The 18102-nt window shown below is 42.4% G+C and overlaps 1 protein-coding gene across 2 annotated transcripts in view; it reads left to right on the top strand.

Annotated features, from left to right (window-relative positions):
- ARHGAP10 (Rho GTPase activating protein 10) overlaps positions 1-18102 on the top strand; it is a 371566-nt gene that overhangs the window by 300749 nt on the left and 52715 nt on the right. For both annotated transcript variants that reach the window (XM_068279239.1, XM_068279247.1), the window contains one exon: positions 11404-11572. In XM_068279239.1, the coding sequence (XP_068135340.1) occupies positions 11404-11572 (169 nt within the window). The remainder of the gene's footprint in view (positions 1-11403; positions 11573-18102) is intronic.

The raw sequence follows: 18102 nt of genomic DNA, 5'->3' as shown, positions 1-18102 counted from the left end.
AAGCACCAAGCCTTTTCAGTGCTGCTGAGTCGATTTTTAGTCCGGAGGTTCACTTTAACTCCCCTGGCGGTATGATTATTTCTGGATTTTAGAGTCTTTTTAAAAGGCTTCACACCTTAAAATCAGGGAAAAAAAAATTATGCTGCCAGAACGTCAGCAGCAGCCCCTTTTCTCACTCACCTCCTTGGGCTACAGCGCTGCAATTTTACCTCCGTCCTCCAGCTGGCGCTGTAACACTTTGGTGAGCTCAATGATGGCGATCTCAGTGACTCAGAGCCTCCAAGGACAGGAAGGAGAATGGCTACCGATGTCTGGATCCCCCGGGAGGTGGGCAAAAGCTCCCACCGCCGCACAATACTCTGCATAGAGCTTTCGGCGACTAGCCGGAGCATAGCTCGGGATTACCGCCAGGGAGGCAAGTAGGAAAACCGGCTTGACAGCCTACTATCTTAACCTCCCTGGCGTTCTATTAAAATCGCCAGGGAGGCTGCGGGAGGGTTTTTTTTAAATTAAAAAAAAACTATTTCATGCAGCCAACTGAAAGTTGGCTGCATGAAAGCCCACTAGAGGGCGCTCCGGAAGCGTACTTTCGATCGCCTCCGGCAATCGAAAGTAACAAGATAGGCCGCAATGAGCGGCCTATCTTGTTTCGCTTTCCTCGTCGCCATGGCGACGAGCGGAGTGACGTCATGGACGTCAGTCGACGTCCTGACGTCAGAGCCGCCCGATCCAGCCCCTAGCGCCGGCCGGAACTGTTTGTTCCGGCTGCACTGGGCTCGGGCGGCTGGGGGGACCCTCTTTCGCCGCTGCACGCGGCGGATCGCCGCGGAGCGGCGGCGATCGGGCAGCACACGCGGCTGGCAAAGTGCCGGCTGCGTGTGCTGCTTTTTTCAGATTGAAAATCGGCCCAGCAGGGCCTGAGCGGCGACCTCCGGCGGCATACCCCGAGCTCAGCTCGGGATTACCGCCAAGGGGGTTAAAACAGGCTGAAATCAGTAATATAAGTATATAATATAAGTAAATTGCAATATTGGTCCACATTTCAACCACATCTAACATTTTAACGTGAAAGTCTTAACCAAACAATTTGTTTCATAACACCAAAGTGGCTTATGAACTGTCAGGTTGTTAGTGGTATCTGTTTCCCTAATGTGTGTGTGTGTGGGGGGGGGGGATATTTTTCTTTGTGCCCTGCGTCAGGTGCTTGCATTGTCAGGAAGAGTACATTTTAAAAATGTTGAGGTCGTATTGCTAAACGGGGTTTAACCCTTGCAGCACTGTGTGGTTCTGGCCCCTCAAGGACTTGAGCTATCTGTAATGATCGCTGCTGCAGCAGCTATTACTGGAAGTAGTAGTGCTGCAGCTCAGGCAGTTCTGATCTATTTCCATGCAAGCTGTATAGCTTTGTCTGTTTTTCCCTGCTGTCAGCTTGTGACTGATTATCATTCACCTGTGTGGGAATCTGCATGTCTGCTCCCATTGGATGACCTCAGTATAAAGATCTGCTTCCTGCAGGGTTTCCTTGGGTTTTCATAGCTTCAGCTTAAGCCTGTCTTGCTGTCGCTTTAGCCCCCGATCGTGTTTCTTGTTATAAAGATACTTTGCTGGTCTTTGCATCATATATTGGTTCATTGCCAATATATATGCATACCAGCACGTTTATTATTTTCCTTGTATTTGTGTTACGTTAATACATCAGTGTCGCTGATGTATACGTACACGAACTGTTTATATCCTGTGTGCAGTTAGTCAGCTTTCCAGCACGTTTTGGTAGGTTGCGCGTACCGTGACCACCCGTACTGAGGTAGTTACCCTGCTTCTGGTTCTGTTTGTGGATTGCGTTCATCTCTGCGAAGAGATAACGAATCCTTCTGAATCCTGTTCTGTTACTGTTTGTGGATTGCGTTCATCTCTGCGAAGAGATAACGAATCCTTCTGAATCCTGTTCTGTTACCGTTTGTGGATTGCGTTCATCTCTGCGAAGAGATAGCGAATCCTTCTGAGTCCTGTTCCCTGTATTACTCCAGTCCTAGTCAGCGTTCCTGCTTATGTCATATATCGGTTCATTGCCGATATATACATATGTTAGTCAGACGTTACAAATAGTTTCATTGATAGCTGTAATTGTAATACGCTAGGAAAACATACTTATTGTATATTTATCTGTGTTACGTTCATCTATCTTAATCCTGCTATTTTCTGACTGTCCTGTCCTGTCTTTGTGAGGCACGCCATCGCCGCATCGCATTGGCTGCCTCATTCCAGTCTGTCTGGTTTTGGACGCTTGCTGTCGCTAAGTAGCTAGCAAGCGTTCATTCTGTCTACCTGTCCTGATCTCCTCAGTTCCGGTTTATGTGCTCAGCGCTACTTTGCGCTGAGACGTTATACGAAAGCATTGTTTGTGGCTGTCAGATCTGCACCGGCTCTGTGCGCCACAATCTCCTATTGGAGTCAGTCCTCCCCTCCACTATACTAGGGATAGCCTGTTTCCTGGTGCTAGTGTGTGTACCTCCTCCACGTCAGCTCATGCGTTGCATGCTGACTGTGGAGAATACACCACCAAGCCTTACACTATCCTTTTTCTATTTTTTACACTGATAATGAAGATGTGATCTCAGGGTCACTAGGAAAGCTGCTCAAGTGAGCTGCAGTGGCGCCAAAGTGTCAAGAACAGCGTGAGTGCACAGCAGCAAGTAGTGAAAAATTACACCCGGGCAGGCAGAACAGGACGTAGATTTCAACTAACTCAGTCAGGAAAGGGTTATTACTGTAATGAAGATATGACTGTATCTCCAGATCAAGCATTTCTCCTTGGATTGCCCAGTAATTGTAAGCTCCTAGTCTATGCACTCAGTGTAGTGATGCACTGTAGTGTATAATTCCACAATATATTTAATATATAAGGCAGAGGCAGTTCATAGTTTTGCTCCGTTTCTCTTCAGCATACAGATGTCTATAAACATATATTACGTCCAAAGTGACAAACCTCATCCCAAGAATGTGGTGAAGCATATATCCAAAACTGTTCTGCATGTTCATTGATATACTTTGGGAAATGATTACAGGAATATTGCAAGAAAGAAACCCCAAGCCCTTAGGTTTCAGTCGTTATATTTCTGCATGGCAATGCTCTTTTAGATATTATGCTGCGTATACTCTTGTAGTTTTGGCACTGGGCTTTTACGTCAGTGAGGCCTTTTTGATGGTATTTTTCCACCTGGCAGCCCTGTGTGAAATATGATTGGATTGAACAAATTTTTCCCAGCTGTTCTCCTGAAATTATGTCAGCCAGGTATTAGATTTCTGGCCCTGGAACTGTATTTACAAGTTCAAGAAATGAAGAACTTCGAAAAATTAAATCATCCGCATGAAGTCTCAGGAGGAGGCTGCGCAGGAAGTGTTTCAATAAAAAAAGACTATTGCTAAAAGGTACTCTCTGACCTACATCTATTAATGACTAGCCAGTGTTTGGGGATCCGAATTCATGGCTTGATACAAACACATCAAGTTACTTTCTAATACAGAATACAGCAACTTGACAAGTTTGTCTCGCTGGGTTTGTGATTTATAAAGTTTCCATACAACATAAGGAGCGTACGCGGCCCCATTATGTAGTTAATGCCAATTTCTGTTTGGCCATATCGCTCAGTAGTTTAGTTCATCAAAGTGTTGCACGTTAGGTTCGATGAGAACTTGAGACAGTTTGTGTCCACCTAAATCTCGGCTCATATTCACCACTAGAAAAGTCACTTTTACCTTCTTTAACCCATATGCCACAAAAGGTGAAGAGTCTGGCCCCAAGTGGACATGTAGCTTTCTTATGAAGCAGGTCAAAAGCACAGATAGTTCAGTTGTCTGTAAGCTCACATACGGATGTCTAGTACTGTAATTCTCTGTTCCCTTGGTAGCAGGAGCAAACATCAATGTACCTCACACATGGAAGTTCATTGAAATCCAGGACATTTCTAATATTGCACAGTGGTTGGTTTTTGTTGCACAGTGCATTGCAAAATGTTCTTTGTACTACATAGACACCCTGAAAATGCTTAACTGTTGATAAACAAACTTGGCATAGATGCCGCAATATCAAACTTTAAAAAAAATTAAAATACCAAAGCAGATAATTTGGGTATCGGCAGCGTTTTTGTAAAATGAGTGCCACATAAACCACAATGTTAATTGAGGCTATAGCGACACAGGAGGTAATCTTAAATATATATAAATATTGGGAGTAGGTGGTGAAAATATAGGCAGTGGAAGCTTTCAGCAGCGAAGGTGGAACTGATATCCACGGAGATTGCAGTGGGGAAGATGAGTTATGTAAAAATTACCAATATTCCACTATTACAATTAGCCACAGATCTATAGTAGGATATCAGCAATTTACTAAACTTTTTACTAGTGGCTATCCCCAGTACCCAAATACTGTGGGCCTTTTTTTACCATCTAGATTGATGATATTGCACATGTAACTGTTTGCCTGTAAGGTTGCATTCACAGTGGGACATTACGGTTTCACATTATGAAGTCTAACGCAGCTTATTGCACTGCAATGCTAATCCTATGGGCCGTTCACAGTGTGACGTTAAAGTCGCGTTAAAAAAATTGTTGTGTTGTGGTAACTCACTGCTTGCAGTGCGTTACCTCTTAACGCAGACACGTTACGACTTTGACATTGCATTAAAACGCAACGTGCCACTGTGAATACAGCCTAAAGAGGTACACAAAGAAAATGCACTTTAAAGTCCACCTGAAGTGAGAGGGCCATAAATGCTGACATCTTTATTTCCTTTTTAAACAATACCAGTTGCCTGGCAGTCCTTCTCATCCATTGACTCTAATACCTTTTGCCATAGACCTTGAACAAGCATGCCAGTCAGATGTTTCCGACAAAAATGTCACGATTAGCAATTAATCACCTGAAACAAGCGATTATGCTTGTTTCAGGTGTGTGATTCAGATACTACTGATTCCAGAATGATCTGCAGGACTGCCAGGCAAACTGGCATTGTTTAAAAGGAAATAAATGTCAGCCTCCATATCCCTCTCTTTTCTTTAAGCAGTGTCTTAAAGTTTTGGGTTGGATTGTTTCACAAAAGTTGTCAGGAGCTCTTTGGAAACTTTGTTTTTGAGGTTTTTTGTAACGTATAAGCTACTTTTACATTACCCGTTGAGGATTCTCATCACCAGAAATTTTTTTCCATACCACAAGTTTTTTTCTTTTTTCTTCTCAAACTGATTATGATATTTTCTCAAGGCAGTTCTGTGATCCTTACCAGTCTGCATAACATGATGATTCACTACCTATCAGGAGCACTCTTCCTCACAGACCATGCTGGTAACTTCTTCGGCTGCTGTACTTATGTAACCAGGATTTTTAGCTGCAGAAGCCTACATTTACACAGAGGCAGCATTTGGTAAATGACCAGTGCCGGAATATGGGCTTTACCTTTTTCCTCCTTTAGGCATAATAAGAAAATAGAGGTTAATCTTCCCCCTAGTACGACTTAACCTACTTTAGCACCAGGAGACATGACTATATTCCTGTTTTTGTGACTGATTTATTTACTTGGCCTCCCTTTCTACCCAACCACCAGATGTCATAGAGACAGGAAGTTCTGCAGTTGGGACACAAACAACAGTATTGTAATGTAGGTAACCGTAATGGGCTGTAGACATTAGATTTTCATTGACTGAAATGATTCTGAGCATTCCAGGTGATAGTTTACTAACAAATGTGCACAGCCACAATGCTTGGCACTTTGGCATGCAGTCTGTGGTGTGGTACAGAGGGGAGGGGGAAGGGTGTGCTGGAAGTTTCCCAGGGCAAGCTGCCGCATTAACTAACACCCGAGGAGATACCACTGTGACTTATCATTAAAGATGACCCCGCCCACTGTGGGGACAGTTGCGCACACAAACTAGATTGTCAGGTTTTTTTAGGCAATAAAATTCTAGCATACATACCTAGTTTCAGTCCTTATAATGTATTGCTGTCGGATCCACTTGTAGACTGTGTTAGACTGGCTGAAGGTCATTTCACCTATACATTCAGATTTTGATTTATCTTTATGTAGTGTACATACAGTACATCATTAAGAGACATGATTTTTGTTTTATTATAGCAGCTTTGTAAATGCATTTCCATAGCTAGTATTTGAGCACCTGTAAATTGGCTCTCTTTTAGATTCTCTTTTTCTAAAATGTTCTACTTTCACTTCTGCTTCTTTTGGAAGTTTTCACTATGATTAATGAAGCCCTGGCACAAACTGACTTTTTCCCTCTGTTGCAGAAAATGAATTGTTTTCACTAGCTGACCTCATTCTGAAATTTTTTTGGCTGCCCTTATTATTTAGAAATTTTACGTCGTACCAGTTCTGCCGAGTAACTTTCTACAGTAAATGTGATACCAGTACCTTTGTTGTACTCAGGGAATGAAGAAAAAGTAGCGCCCTGGCAGTTATTAAAAGGTGGCTATACTTGACTTGATTTCATTTTTTCTGTTTAAATGCTTGCTGATTTAATAAGGTTTTCAATTTATTTCCAAGAGTGGGACAATACAGCCTTCAATGTGCCGCAGCTGAAATCTGGTCTATTATTACCCAGTAGCCATTATTATATGCAATTCCAAAAATTTTAATCGAAAACCCTTGGGTAACTCATAGTAGGCATGTGCCAACAGTGCCTTCTTGTAAATCCAGCCCTGTGTGTTTCCCGCTGCACCCTGGGAGCTGTGGTCAATTGCCCAGTTTGTGCTCCTCCCCCAAACGCTGGCTCTAGCAATAATATTGAGTGAGAAGCTTCTTTCATTAAGACAAATGTAGCAGCATTTTATTTGTTAGAATATGGGGAGTGGTTAAAGCCTGCCTGTTTAATTTGTGATCTTTTTGGAGAGATTCTCTTATGTGGAGCCATCCAGGAGGTGAAAGAAATCTCTCCATTGGGAATGGAAATAGCAATACAAACCTAGGTGAGATTCTTTCCTTTCCCCGGAGTTTCTAGAACTAATAAAAGTTGCTGGACCTCAGCTTCAAGCTGCTGTTGTTGCTGCATATTTCTTTAAACAAAATATTAGTCTTGATTGATAACTTGCACAGGCACAATATTTCAGATTTTAAGATGTTTTGTGACATAAAACAATGTCCTACTACATTTTGTGTTTTCAGTAGGTTTTAATAAAAATATCACTGAGAACAACATTTTGTGATATGTGTTAGTCAGGAAAATCTATCTCCATTGTGATGTTTGTTGTAAGGGGAGTTCTGTGTACTTTGACGTCCTTGAACTGGCATGTAAAAATATGTGAGCTTTGCAGTCACCAAACAGACAAATCCATCTCTTTTATCTGCATGACTGGAATGTGTTAACCTCCCTAGCGTTCAATTTCTGCAGGATTTCTGTGCAAAAAGTGGTTCAATTAATATTCATGAAATTTTTCCTTGCAACTTACTAAAATCCGTCAAGCAAGGGTCTAGTATCCATTTTGAGTATAATAAAAGTTTCAAAACAAAATCTTGTCAAAAAATTAAATTAAAATTTCAACTTTTTTATCACAAATAGAAAAATCCTCCTCAAATATGGATGAAGAAATAAATCTACAGATGCAGAAATAAATACCGTACAGTGTTTGCCTAAAACATCTCTCTTGTGTGGTACAGCAACTAAGGGCTAATTCACACGCACACTTGCACCTCATTCCGCTGTTTATGTAAAAGCAGCATTTTGAGCTTCATTTTTTCCACTGTCTGAAAGCAGCAGGGTCTGGTAGTTGTGGGGTCCATAAGCGCCGCATTCCTGTGTCCCCCTGTGGGAAGAAAAATGACGGTCGCTGGGAATTGCCGCTGATGGTCAACAAATGCTTTTGTTCACGCTTGCAGAAAAGCATTTGGATGAGACACTGGGCAGGTGATTGAGACATCCACCTGAACCAGCCCTAAAGGTCCATACACACACTAGTCTGAACTCTGAGTGGTGCACTATAACGACTGCCATGGCGGGGATGGTCATTATGGTCAGACCAGCGTGACTACATCAGGCGCACAACGATTGCATGGAGATCTGGCATGTTAGATTTTTAGCAATGCCCAAGCACAGCAGAATAGCATTGTTCTCGCTGCTCCCACCACCAGAAATGTCTCCATTACACACGCTCATCGTTTCTCCCCCATGCACAGCAAAAGACGCATCGTGTGCAAAGGCTGATGACGCTTCTGTACAGTGTCGTTAGTGCACTGTCACCTTTGGCTGACGCTGCCTCTGTTACGATGCAAAGGGGGGGGAGGGGCGAAGGGACAGCCAGTGCATCTGACTTGGCTGCTTCCAGTGGGTGGGGAGGTGCAAAGAACAATGCCGTTGGGTCATGCTTAGGCATAGCTAAAGGTCCGACATGCCAGATCTTTAGGTATCGTCATTGGGCCACTTTACCCACTTTGGTCTGCTACACAACTCTTAGCCATAGTGGTCATTCTAGTCCATCGCGCCCGAGTTCAGACCAGTGAGGCAATAAGTGTCATTGTCTGCACCATATACAGTACTGTATTAGAACACAGAACATGACTGTTCTGTAAGGCTGTCTGTAATATGTACCTACTGCCAGTAGGTGGTACACAAACACCATTATAACTCTTTCTAGGCCTGTTTTCAGCATAGACGAACCTAGCTCGTCAATACCACTTGTAACAAGTTTTTTGCCGACGTGTCAGCCTCTTCATTACCACCAGGGAGGCTACAAACGGTCTCCTGTTAGATGGTAAAAGTTTGCAATGATCACTTTTACTAACAATGAACCATTTAGGAGTGTGGACTAGGGCCTTAAAACTTGCACATGTCATAATCTGCATATTAATTAACCTTTTACCATCTCTCACCATAGACTGTTTTGGTTTTTTTATACTGAATTAAGGCCAGTTTAGGTACCTGGCCTGTCTTATCTAAACATGGTTGAAATTAACAATTTACACATAAGCAAAGGGGTTGCGTTATTGTTTTCTAACAGGCAATTCAAGCTCTCATGCAGCTGGGTTCTAAATCCATCAGTATGCCAGTTATAAGCCTATGCCAGCCGTTCGGATCACATATAAGCTCATTGCATCTGTTGGATACTTAAAGAGAACCTGAACTGAAAATAAAAATAACTATACACAGGTCATAGTTGCCTCCTGTGTAGTCTACTACTCAATCTCTTTCTCCTCTCCTGCGTCCCATTTGCCCACTGAGATCAATGGATTTCTCCATCCTCCATTTTAAAAATGGACATTACCCCATAGCAGCTTCCTGGTCAGCACACTGTTAAACTGTAATATCACCCACTTGAGCCATAGGGAAACACGGACATTACCTTGCACATTCAGTTGTAACTGACAGCTGCTGATATATAACTGACAGCAATTGGTATATTTAAACTCTGACAAAATATTGTCAGAACTGGAAGGGATCACTGTAAGAAGAACATGGTGAGCCTCTGAGAGGAACGGACAGTGAGGCTAGTATGTAATATTAATTTGCAGCTACATCGTGTTTATTTTAAATAATTTCCTCGCTTCAGGTTCCCTTTAAGTGCTGATTCCTTTGTGCTGCTGCATCTCCAGCTCTACCTACGTCTTGAAAGTACGGTAATGATGGCTTACCATCATCACTTCTGCTTGTTAGTTTTTTTCACAACTGAGTGATGCTCCTTTGCCTGACTTTAGCTTAGTTACTACTAGACTAGAACTAAACCTATGAAGACCCCAACTTCAGTGAAATGGTGCCTAATGCTGATGTTTCTTTGGGTTGAAAAATAGGCATTTGTGATCATCTGAACCACAACTCTAGAGCTGGTCCTGCTTACCTTAAATCTCATAGCACCGGGTGAATAAAAAAGTAAAAACTGATTAAAAAGGAGAGGAAGTAGTTGGTTTACCTCTTTGAAGTTAATGGCCAAAAAATGTCTTGGGAAATATAATTGTAATAACAAATAACCAGAGACAACATGTTTCAGGGGATTATCCCAGTTCCTTTGTTCAATAAGTACAAATATGTTGGACAGCTAGGGTAGTCGGGTTTGAGCTCCTCTATCCTGATTGATACGAGGTTGCTCTAGCTGTCTGACTAATTTGTGTTTATTGACAAGAGGAAATGAGTTAATCTCATGAAACGTGTTGTCTATGGTTATTTCCTAATAAAATTACATTACTCAAGACATTTTTGGTCATTAAATTTGGAGTGGTAAGCCAACTATACAGTTACATAGTTACGTCCACCTAGTTCAACTGGAAAATAAGGTACAACACTAGCCTACACCCTTACATGTGCTGGGGCAGGAATCTCCCCAAAAGCTATAATGATGGTTGCAATCCTTTGATTTCCACACTCTTGCCATCACAAATGTAACTGATTATCCTCCTAAAGCTAGGAATACAGTATTCAATTTATGTGACCAGATAACTGATTAGTATTTACCTGATATGTATCATTCACCCGTTTTTTCCACCTTGCACCATTAGACATTACAGCAGACATCTAGTCTCATTTTAATAATGTCACCACAACAGCTACATTTCTTTTTTGCTCACTGTAGTACAAATACTGTCTGCAAACCCCTCCTCCCCTTGGGCACTGGCTGACATCTCTTGTACCAAGAAGGGACATTTTTCAACAAAGCCTGATGAAGATTATGATCAAATATCAATTGTGGATGCCCTAGTTTGTAATAGATTTTTGTTGATTCAATTTTTATATATCCATTTTTTAAAAATGTGCAGTGTTGGACTAACTTTACACCAGGAGCAATAACACTTCACACCTTTTCTGTAAAGAGTAAAAATGTAGGAAGTTAGATATGCCAGCATGTCCCACAATCTTTCACAGGTCTATTTATGTAGGTAGAAAAAAACAAAGTCTTGTAAAAGTAATACCTTTTAATGGCTAACTGATAAAGTTAAATAATGCAAGCTTTCTGGGATCTAGTCCCCTTCTTCAGGCATATTTCTAGATGTTAGCTGTAGTAAAACACTGATGCAGGGAAGCTGCATGAAGACGGCAGTTGTACATGTATGTAACATGATTGACTTGGCTTCACTATCTTCAGAAACCTGCTAGATTTCATGTTTGCTTGCATAAGCTCACTGGCTCCAGCCTGCTGATCACCTGACATCTAACTGCTAAACAGCAACCAGTACAACTGCCACCTTAATGCAGCTTCCCTGCATCAGTGTTTTACTACAGCTAACATCTAGAAATATGCCTGAAGAAGGGGACTAGATCCCAGAAAGCTTGCATTATTTAACTTTATCAGTTAGCCATTAAAAGGTATTACTTTTACAAGACTTTGTTTTTTTCTACCTACATATATTGTTTGGCTAACACGGTACAGAAACATTTTTACTACAGGTCTATTTATAATTTGTGTTTTTATTATTGCAGATAATAACCATTCCCCCAAGGAAGACACGCCTACAGACACTCCTACGGGTAGCACAGACTCGCTTTCTCCCCAGCCCCTTACTCCTACAGCCATGTACAGCAATCCGGAATTTGAGAAAAATCATCTTATTCCCGACACCAGTGATCTTTTCGAGTGGGCCACATCTGAGTAAGTTTATTCTTCTTCTTTCTGGCTATATGAATATAAATTTACACCATGTTCTCTCTTCCTGATCTTATTAACCCAGCCAGATTCCGCAGTTTAAACATTAAGGTTACTAAGGTTTTCCATGGCTAGATAGCATTGGAGGACATCTGAGAGCCTAAAGTACACCTGTGGTTCAACTGCTTATGAAGTGAGACTCAAGCCTAAGTCAAAAGTCATGCCTGCCTGGCTTGCCTCACTGAGCTCTCACTGGTCAGCTGTCACCATCTCTAGTTATGTGACATTGGTGACAGGATTAGTGAGCTTTAGGGCTCTTTCACACTGGGGCGGTGCGTGAAATTGATGCACTGCTACCGCAGCCTAATGAAGGTCTGTGGGGAAGTTCATACTTCCCACGTTGCAGTACACTTCACCGGAAGTGCCCAATTTAACACTAGCGCATACTTATGTTACTGTACGGCTCTTGCAGCGATCTGCATTGCCTCGGAAGTCATGTTAGTTTATGGCGACTCAGTCATGTTAGTTTATGGCGACTCATGCTCACACCATTCAGCAAATTGCAGCGCTTCAAGTTGTAGAGGGTGCTGTGATTAGAGGTTTGTTCCCTAAACGTTTCCCACTTGCTCACTTCATATAAACTAGCACCCAAGTTTGAGCCACTTTCTTTTGATTATAGTGGAAAGGAGATAGTCCAGGCACTGTCCCTTTAAGTGCTTTATTCAAACATCAGCCATGTCCATATTGCAAGACAGCTCCATACAAGACACTCTTACAAGGTATTTCTGACCTGTTACCCGAGTGGTGAAGGGGTGACAGGAAAAATGGTGACCAGGGGATGTAGGACGGCACTACAGCTGGCAAAAAGTCTTGTACAGAGAACTGAGCTGTACAGCCTTATAGAGAATTCAAGGAGGAGAGTTTAAAAATACCTCTCTGTGGAGGAATGTAATAAAAATCATCCAAATTGTAAGCAAACGGAGCTACAGCAACATCATTTGTAAAGCGTTTTTTTTCCTGTAGGACGCAAAGCGCATAAGCATGGTAAATTTTGGCACAGAGGAAGAACTGTAGTCCGGATATGCCAGGCTAAACAGGTGACTTTTCAGTCTGGATTTGAATAACTCCAGGGAAGGGGCTGTCTTTTTTGGGTCTTTTAGGGAGTTCCAAAGTGTAGGGGCAGCATGACAGAAAGCTCTGTCTCCAAAGGTTTTAAGGTGCACTCTGGGAGTGACTAGGTTTATGGATCCTGCTGATCTGAGGTTGTGAGAGGTGTGATGCAGTTTTAGCAAGTCCTTCATGTATCCAGGGCCCAAATTATGTAGGGATTTGAATGCGAAGAGTCCAGGCTTGAAGAGTATTCTCCATTTTACAGGTAGCCAGTAGAGTGAGCGAAGGATCGGTGTAATGTGACAGTGTCCTGGCTGGTTTGTTAGCAATCTGGCAGCAGCGTTCTGCACTAATTGCAGGCAGTACAGGTCCTTGTTTGGGAGGCCTGCATAGAGGGCATTGCAGTAGTCCAGCCGTGATGTGATGAAGGCGTGGACTAGGATTGGAAGATCCTCTGGGGGAATGAGATGTTTCATTTTTAAAATGTTCTTCAGATGAAAGTAGGAAGATTTGACTACAGCCGAGATTTGGTTTCTGAAGCTCAATTCCCAATCGATTAGCACACCAAGGCTGCGCACAAGGTCGGTTGTTTGTCTGAATTCCCAATCCTGATTGGTGTTGATTTAGGATAGCGCTGTTTTGATGCCAAGCGCTGTCTTTGGACAACAAGGTCCTCAGTTTTGTCAGCGTTCAGCTTCAACCAGTGGTCATTCATCCACACCTGTAGCTCAGCTACGCAAGATTTTTTTTTTTTTTAGTAGGGTCTGTTCCGCACAGGTATAGCGGTGTGTCATTGGCATAGCAGGGGTACGTCAGACAATGTTGTTTGATAATGGTACCAAGTGGCAGCATGTAGGTTGCAAATAGCAGAAGGGATAGGATTGATCCTTGTGGCACTCCAATCTTCAGAGGTGTAGGGTTGGACATGATAGGTCTGTGTTCTGTTAGTCAAGAACAATCTGAACCATTGGGGGACTGAGCCATTGATGCTACAGTACTCCTGAAGTCTGCGCAAGGTTTCACGGTCAACTGTATCAAAAGCTGCTGAAATATCCAACAGGATTAGGTTGGAGCATTCCCCTCTGTCTCTTGCCATGAGCAGATCATTGCAGACTTGGATGAGGGCTGTTTCACAGCTGTGGTGTTTCTTACCACCAGATTGTGGAGGGTCCAGTATTTTGTTTGCTGAGAGTCTGACTTCTAGTTGCAGGTAGACAGCCTTTTCAATAACTTTACCTAAGAAGGGGAGGTTGTAGACAGGTGTGTAGCTGCTCATTGTGTCTGGATCCATGGATGTTTTTTTAAGAAGGGGCTTGCTGATTCCTTCTTTTAGAAAGGTAGGAAACCTCCCTGCTTGCAGAGAGCAAGTGACTATTTTGTGAAATGCTGGTCCAAACAGGTCAGGGGATTTCAGCATGTGCTTAGTTGGTCCAGGTTGCAGGTTGTCTGGCGGAGGTGACGGGCGATGTCTGAGATCTCTTCCTCACTAATGCCTTTGAAGTCAGTCCAGGGTGTTAGGTTGTTCTTGCAGTTATTAACATACGTTGAATAAGTTTTAGGTGCTGTGGACTGAATGAGAGACCGTAAACAGTAGAGGACACTTTGTCAGAAAAGTAGCACACAAATTTCTCACATAGCTCCCTTGAGGGATTTATGCTAGTTTTTTTACAGGATGGGTTACAGAGGCTATCAACTGTGCAGAATTGGGCCGGCCTGTTGGCAGCCTTTGCGATCTCCTGTGATGGGTAGGAGGATTTTTTTCTTGGTGATCGCATTTTAGTAGCGTCCCAGGTGAGTGACAAGGGTGTGTTATTCTTTTGAATTCTGAGATTTGTGCCATTTTCTTTCTAGTCTGCGCACGGCTTTCTTTAGGTCTTTTAATGGGCTATCAAAATCATGGTGAAGTGGTGTAGACCGTTTGATGCGTACTGGAGCAAGGACGTCAGAAGCAGATGACAGCATGGTTGTATTTCAGGATCATGGAATCTGTCTGACCGATGATTTGTCAGTCTGTCAAAGTTGGGGATATTCTGAATGTGCTGGGGTGAGACATCTTTCAAAGAGCGGTATTTTATGAGTTCTTTCCCTCTGCATTTTATTGCTGGTGCTGTCATTAGCTGATTCCTCTAAGCCAGGGATGTCAAACCGGTCATTCGAGGGCCGAGGTCCTCAAACATTTTTGACACAGTGCAAGTTAAACGATGGGTCTGAATCAGGGAAGGTGTGGTCCATCAGGTAGAACACATAGCTCTCTTTCTCAGTCCATCCTAAACACTGGCATGATTCTGGCCCTCCAGGCCTGGAGTTCCACACCTGTGCTCTAAACTGAGTGGCCAGTGGATGATGGTGATTCCTGTACAGACATCAGCCTGTCAGAAGTCATTGTTTTGGATGATAGAAGTATGTACAGGTTGTTAACTTTGCATATTGAGCTGCATTCTGCTTCAAGTTATAGCCTAGCACTGATCTGATTGGATGTAGCTTAATACACTGTGGTCCTAATTCAATTCATTTTTCTCCTATGAGATCATTTTTCATCTTCTGTTTAAAATAACTTTTCAGCACTCAGCAATTGAAAAAGTACCATCAACATTATTCTGAGTATTTTCTTGCTCGCTGGTGGCTCAGAAGGAATTTTATTGACAAGGCATGAAAATATCACCTGTGAGAAAACCCAGGAGAAAAACATAATTGCATATGGGCCCATGTGAGAATATTTGTAGTTTTGTCCAGGCAGTCTTGTGATTCAGGTTGCTCAGGAGCGCAGAGAAACCAGTGCATCCTGTCTTGTGCTCTCATGTTTTCCCTCTATACCAAAATGAAAGGCCTGAAACCCGGAGTAATAGGGACTGTTGCAATAGAATGTTTCTCCAGCTAATCCCACTACACTGCAGGATTGCTTTAAAGCGAATCCGAGGTGTGAGGGATATGGAGGCTGCAATATTTATTTCCTTTCAAGCAATACTGGTTTGCAAGTACACACTACGCGCTGATAGGAGAATGCTGACACAGGCGTTGGAGAAGAGCCGGTTCGCCCACTCTGTTTAAAATATGTAAATCAAATCACCAGAGGTGGCACTCACAGCAATGTCACATCTATATTACAGTTCAGATGCCTAAGGCAATTATAAGCAGAGTGGCGCAATTCCAAATTCCGCTATCCACTATGACAGAGAAGCATACATATGTGGGGTGTATGCTTCTCTGTCATAGTGGATGGTGGAATTTGGAATTGTGCCGCTCTGCTTATATTTGCCTTAGGCATCTGAACTGTAATATAGATGTGACATTGCTGTGAGCGCCACCTCTGGTGATTTGAAGCAATACTGGCTGCCCTGCTGATCCTCTGCCTCTAATACTTTCAGCCATAGACCCTAAACAAGCATAAGCAAATCAGTTTTTTCTGAAAATATTGTCAGAACTGACAAGATAAGCTGTATGCTTGTTTCTAGTGTAATTCAGACACTACTGCAGCCAAATAGATCAGCAGGGCTGCCAGGCAACTAGTATTGTTTAAAATGAAATAAATATGGCAGCCTTAATATCACTCTCACATTGGGTTCACTTTTAAGTGAGGTGAGGGTGATATGGAGGCCGCCATATTTATTTCCTGTTAAGCAATACCAGTTGCCTGGCAGTTCTGCTGATCTCTTTGCCAGCAGTAGTATTTGGATCACACACCTGAAACAAGCCTGCAGAATGCAATTACAGTCTAACTTTAATTTGGACTTCATTCAGAAACACCTGATCTGCATGCTTGTTCAGAGTCTATGGCTAAAATTATTAGAGGCAGTGGATCCGCAGGACAAACCTGACATTTGCATTGTTTATAAGGAAATAAAAATAACAGCCTCCATATCCCTCTCAGTTCAGATGCCCTTTAAAGAATTACACTTCTGGGCTCTCCTGATAGAGATGTAATGGTGTTGGTGAACTTTCAACTGCTGTTAGTGTTAACTTTGGTTAAGCGCCTTAACAAGATGGTCTTAGGTGACCCTCAATGATTTCAAGTGCAGCTGCTTGGCAATAACTTTTTCCCTTGCTTGCAGACATTGTGCTTAGCAAATTCCACTAAGTTAAGATCACTTCTAACAACAATTCTGTCCAATAGCACTTAGCAAATTCGCTAACTCATGCTTGCCTTTTTTGTTAAGTTGTAATGCAGCAAGTCCGTATTAAATAATGATTCTTAAGGCAATTACAGATCAATGTTGCTTTGCAGTTTTTGTTAATCTGAGTCTCTCAGCATTCCTTTGCAAATTTTGATTGAATGCCTTAGTATGCATTGCGGCTGTGAGGCTGGAAGTGTCATCACACTTTTTACTGACAGCAGTGCTGCTTAGAAGTGCTCCTTATTATACTGCGACTTCTAGAATCAAAACAAATGCACTGAAGTACAGGCATAAGGGCTGTTTCCCATGTTTGATTGAGACTTCTGATGATGCCTTGTTTTAATCACTTAACTCTAACATATTCTTCTTTTGATCTACTGGAAGTGCTTGTGTAAATTAGATGATTTGCTAAAAAGAAAAACATTCAATTCCTTTCATATTCAATAATCTGCATATAGCTTTCCAGGAAGCGTCAGAACTATTTACTGAGCTGGAATAATCCTACTCTTCAACTTGTGATTTTTGTAGCCACACAATATTTCACTCATTCATGCCAGTGATTTGATTGATTGCGCACCTGTCACTTGTAGAAATCAGTTCTTCAATCTTTTACCCGTACTGGAGTGAGCAGACTTCTGTACAGGTCCTCTTGTCATTTTGGGAGTGCTCCTGTTTCCAAACATTTCCCTAGGAATACTGCCATTCATGCCATCACTGCAGATTCCGGGCAACAGCATGGAAATGCATAAACAGGTTTATTACAGAGTGTTGAAAGTGAGTTTATACCGTCTACAATTTCAAAATTATTATAGTTAATCCAGACTCCTTCCTAGCCCTGAACATCACAAAAAAAAGATGACAGACTCCTTAATAGAACTCTTTAAAGTGGACCTGAACTCTTGCACAAGACAGAAGGAAAACAGAGAGATGTATTTAGAGAGTTTAGCCTGTCTAATTCCCCCTCATTCCCCCCCAAATCACAACTGCTATTTGATCTCTCAGCCATGTCAACAGGCTGCCTCAGCAGAGCAGTGATTTGTAAACACAGGATGTTAACCCAATGTCTGCTTCTATGAAAGCAGTAAATCGACACACTGCAGATTTATTGCAGGATTTGTATCAGCTGTAACAAAGAAATGTTTTTCTTTAAAGTGAACCTTAAGCCTGTTAAAAAAAATGATATTAACTCACCTGGGGCTTCCCTCAGCCCCCTGCAGCCGATCTGTGCCCTCGCAGCTCCGGTCCGATGCCTCTGGACCCGCCGGCGAACACTTCCGGTTTGGCCGTCACCGGCCGATAGGCATGGGAACGCGA

The sequence above is a fragment of the Hyperolius riggenbachi genome, chromosome 1 (genome assembly GCF_040937935.1).
Source record: "Hyperolius riggenbachi isolate aHypRig1 chromosome 1, aHypRig1.pri, whole genome shotgun sequence".
In the NCBI taxonomy this organism is placed as follows: domain Eukaryota; kingdom Metazoa; phylum Chordata; class Amphibia; order Anura; family Hyperoliidae; genus Hyperolius; species Hyperolius riggenbachi.
This window is presented reverse-complemented; position numbering and strand designations above follow the sequence as displayed.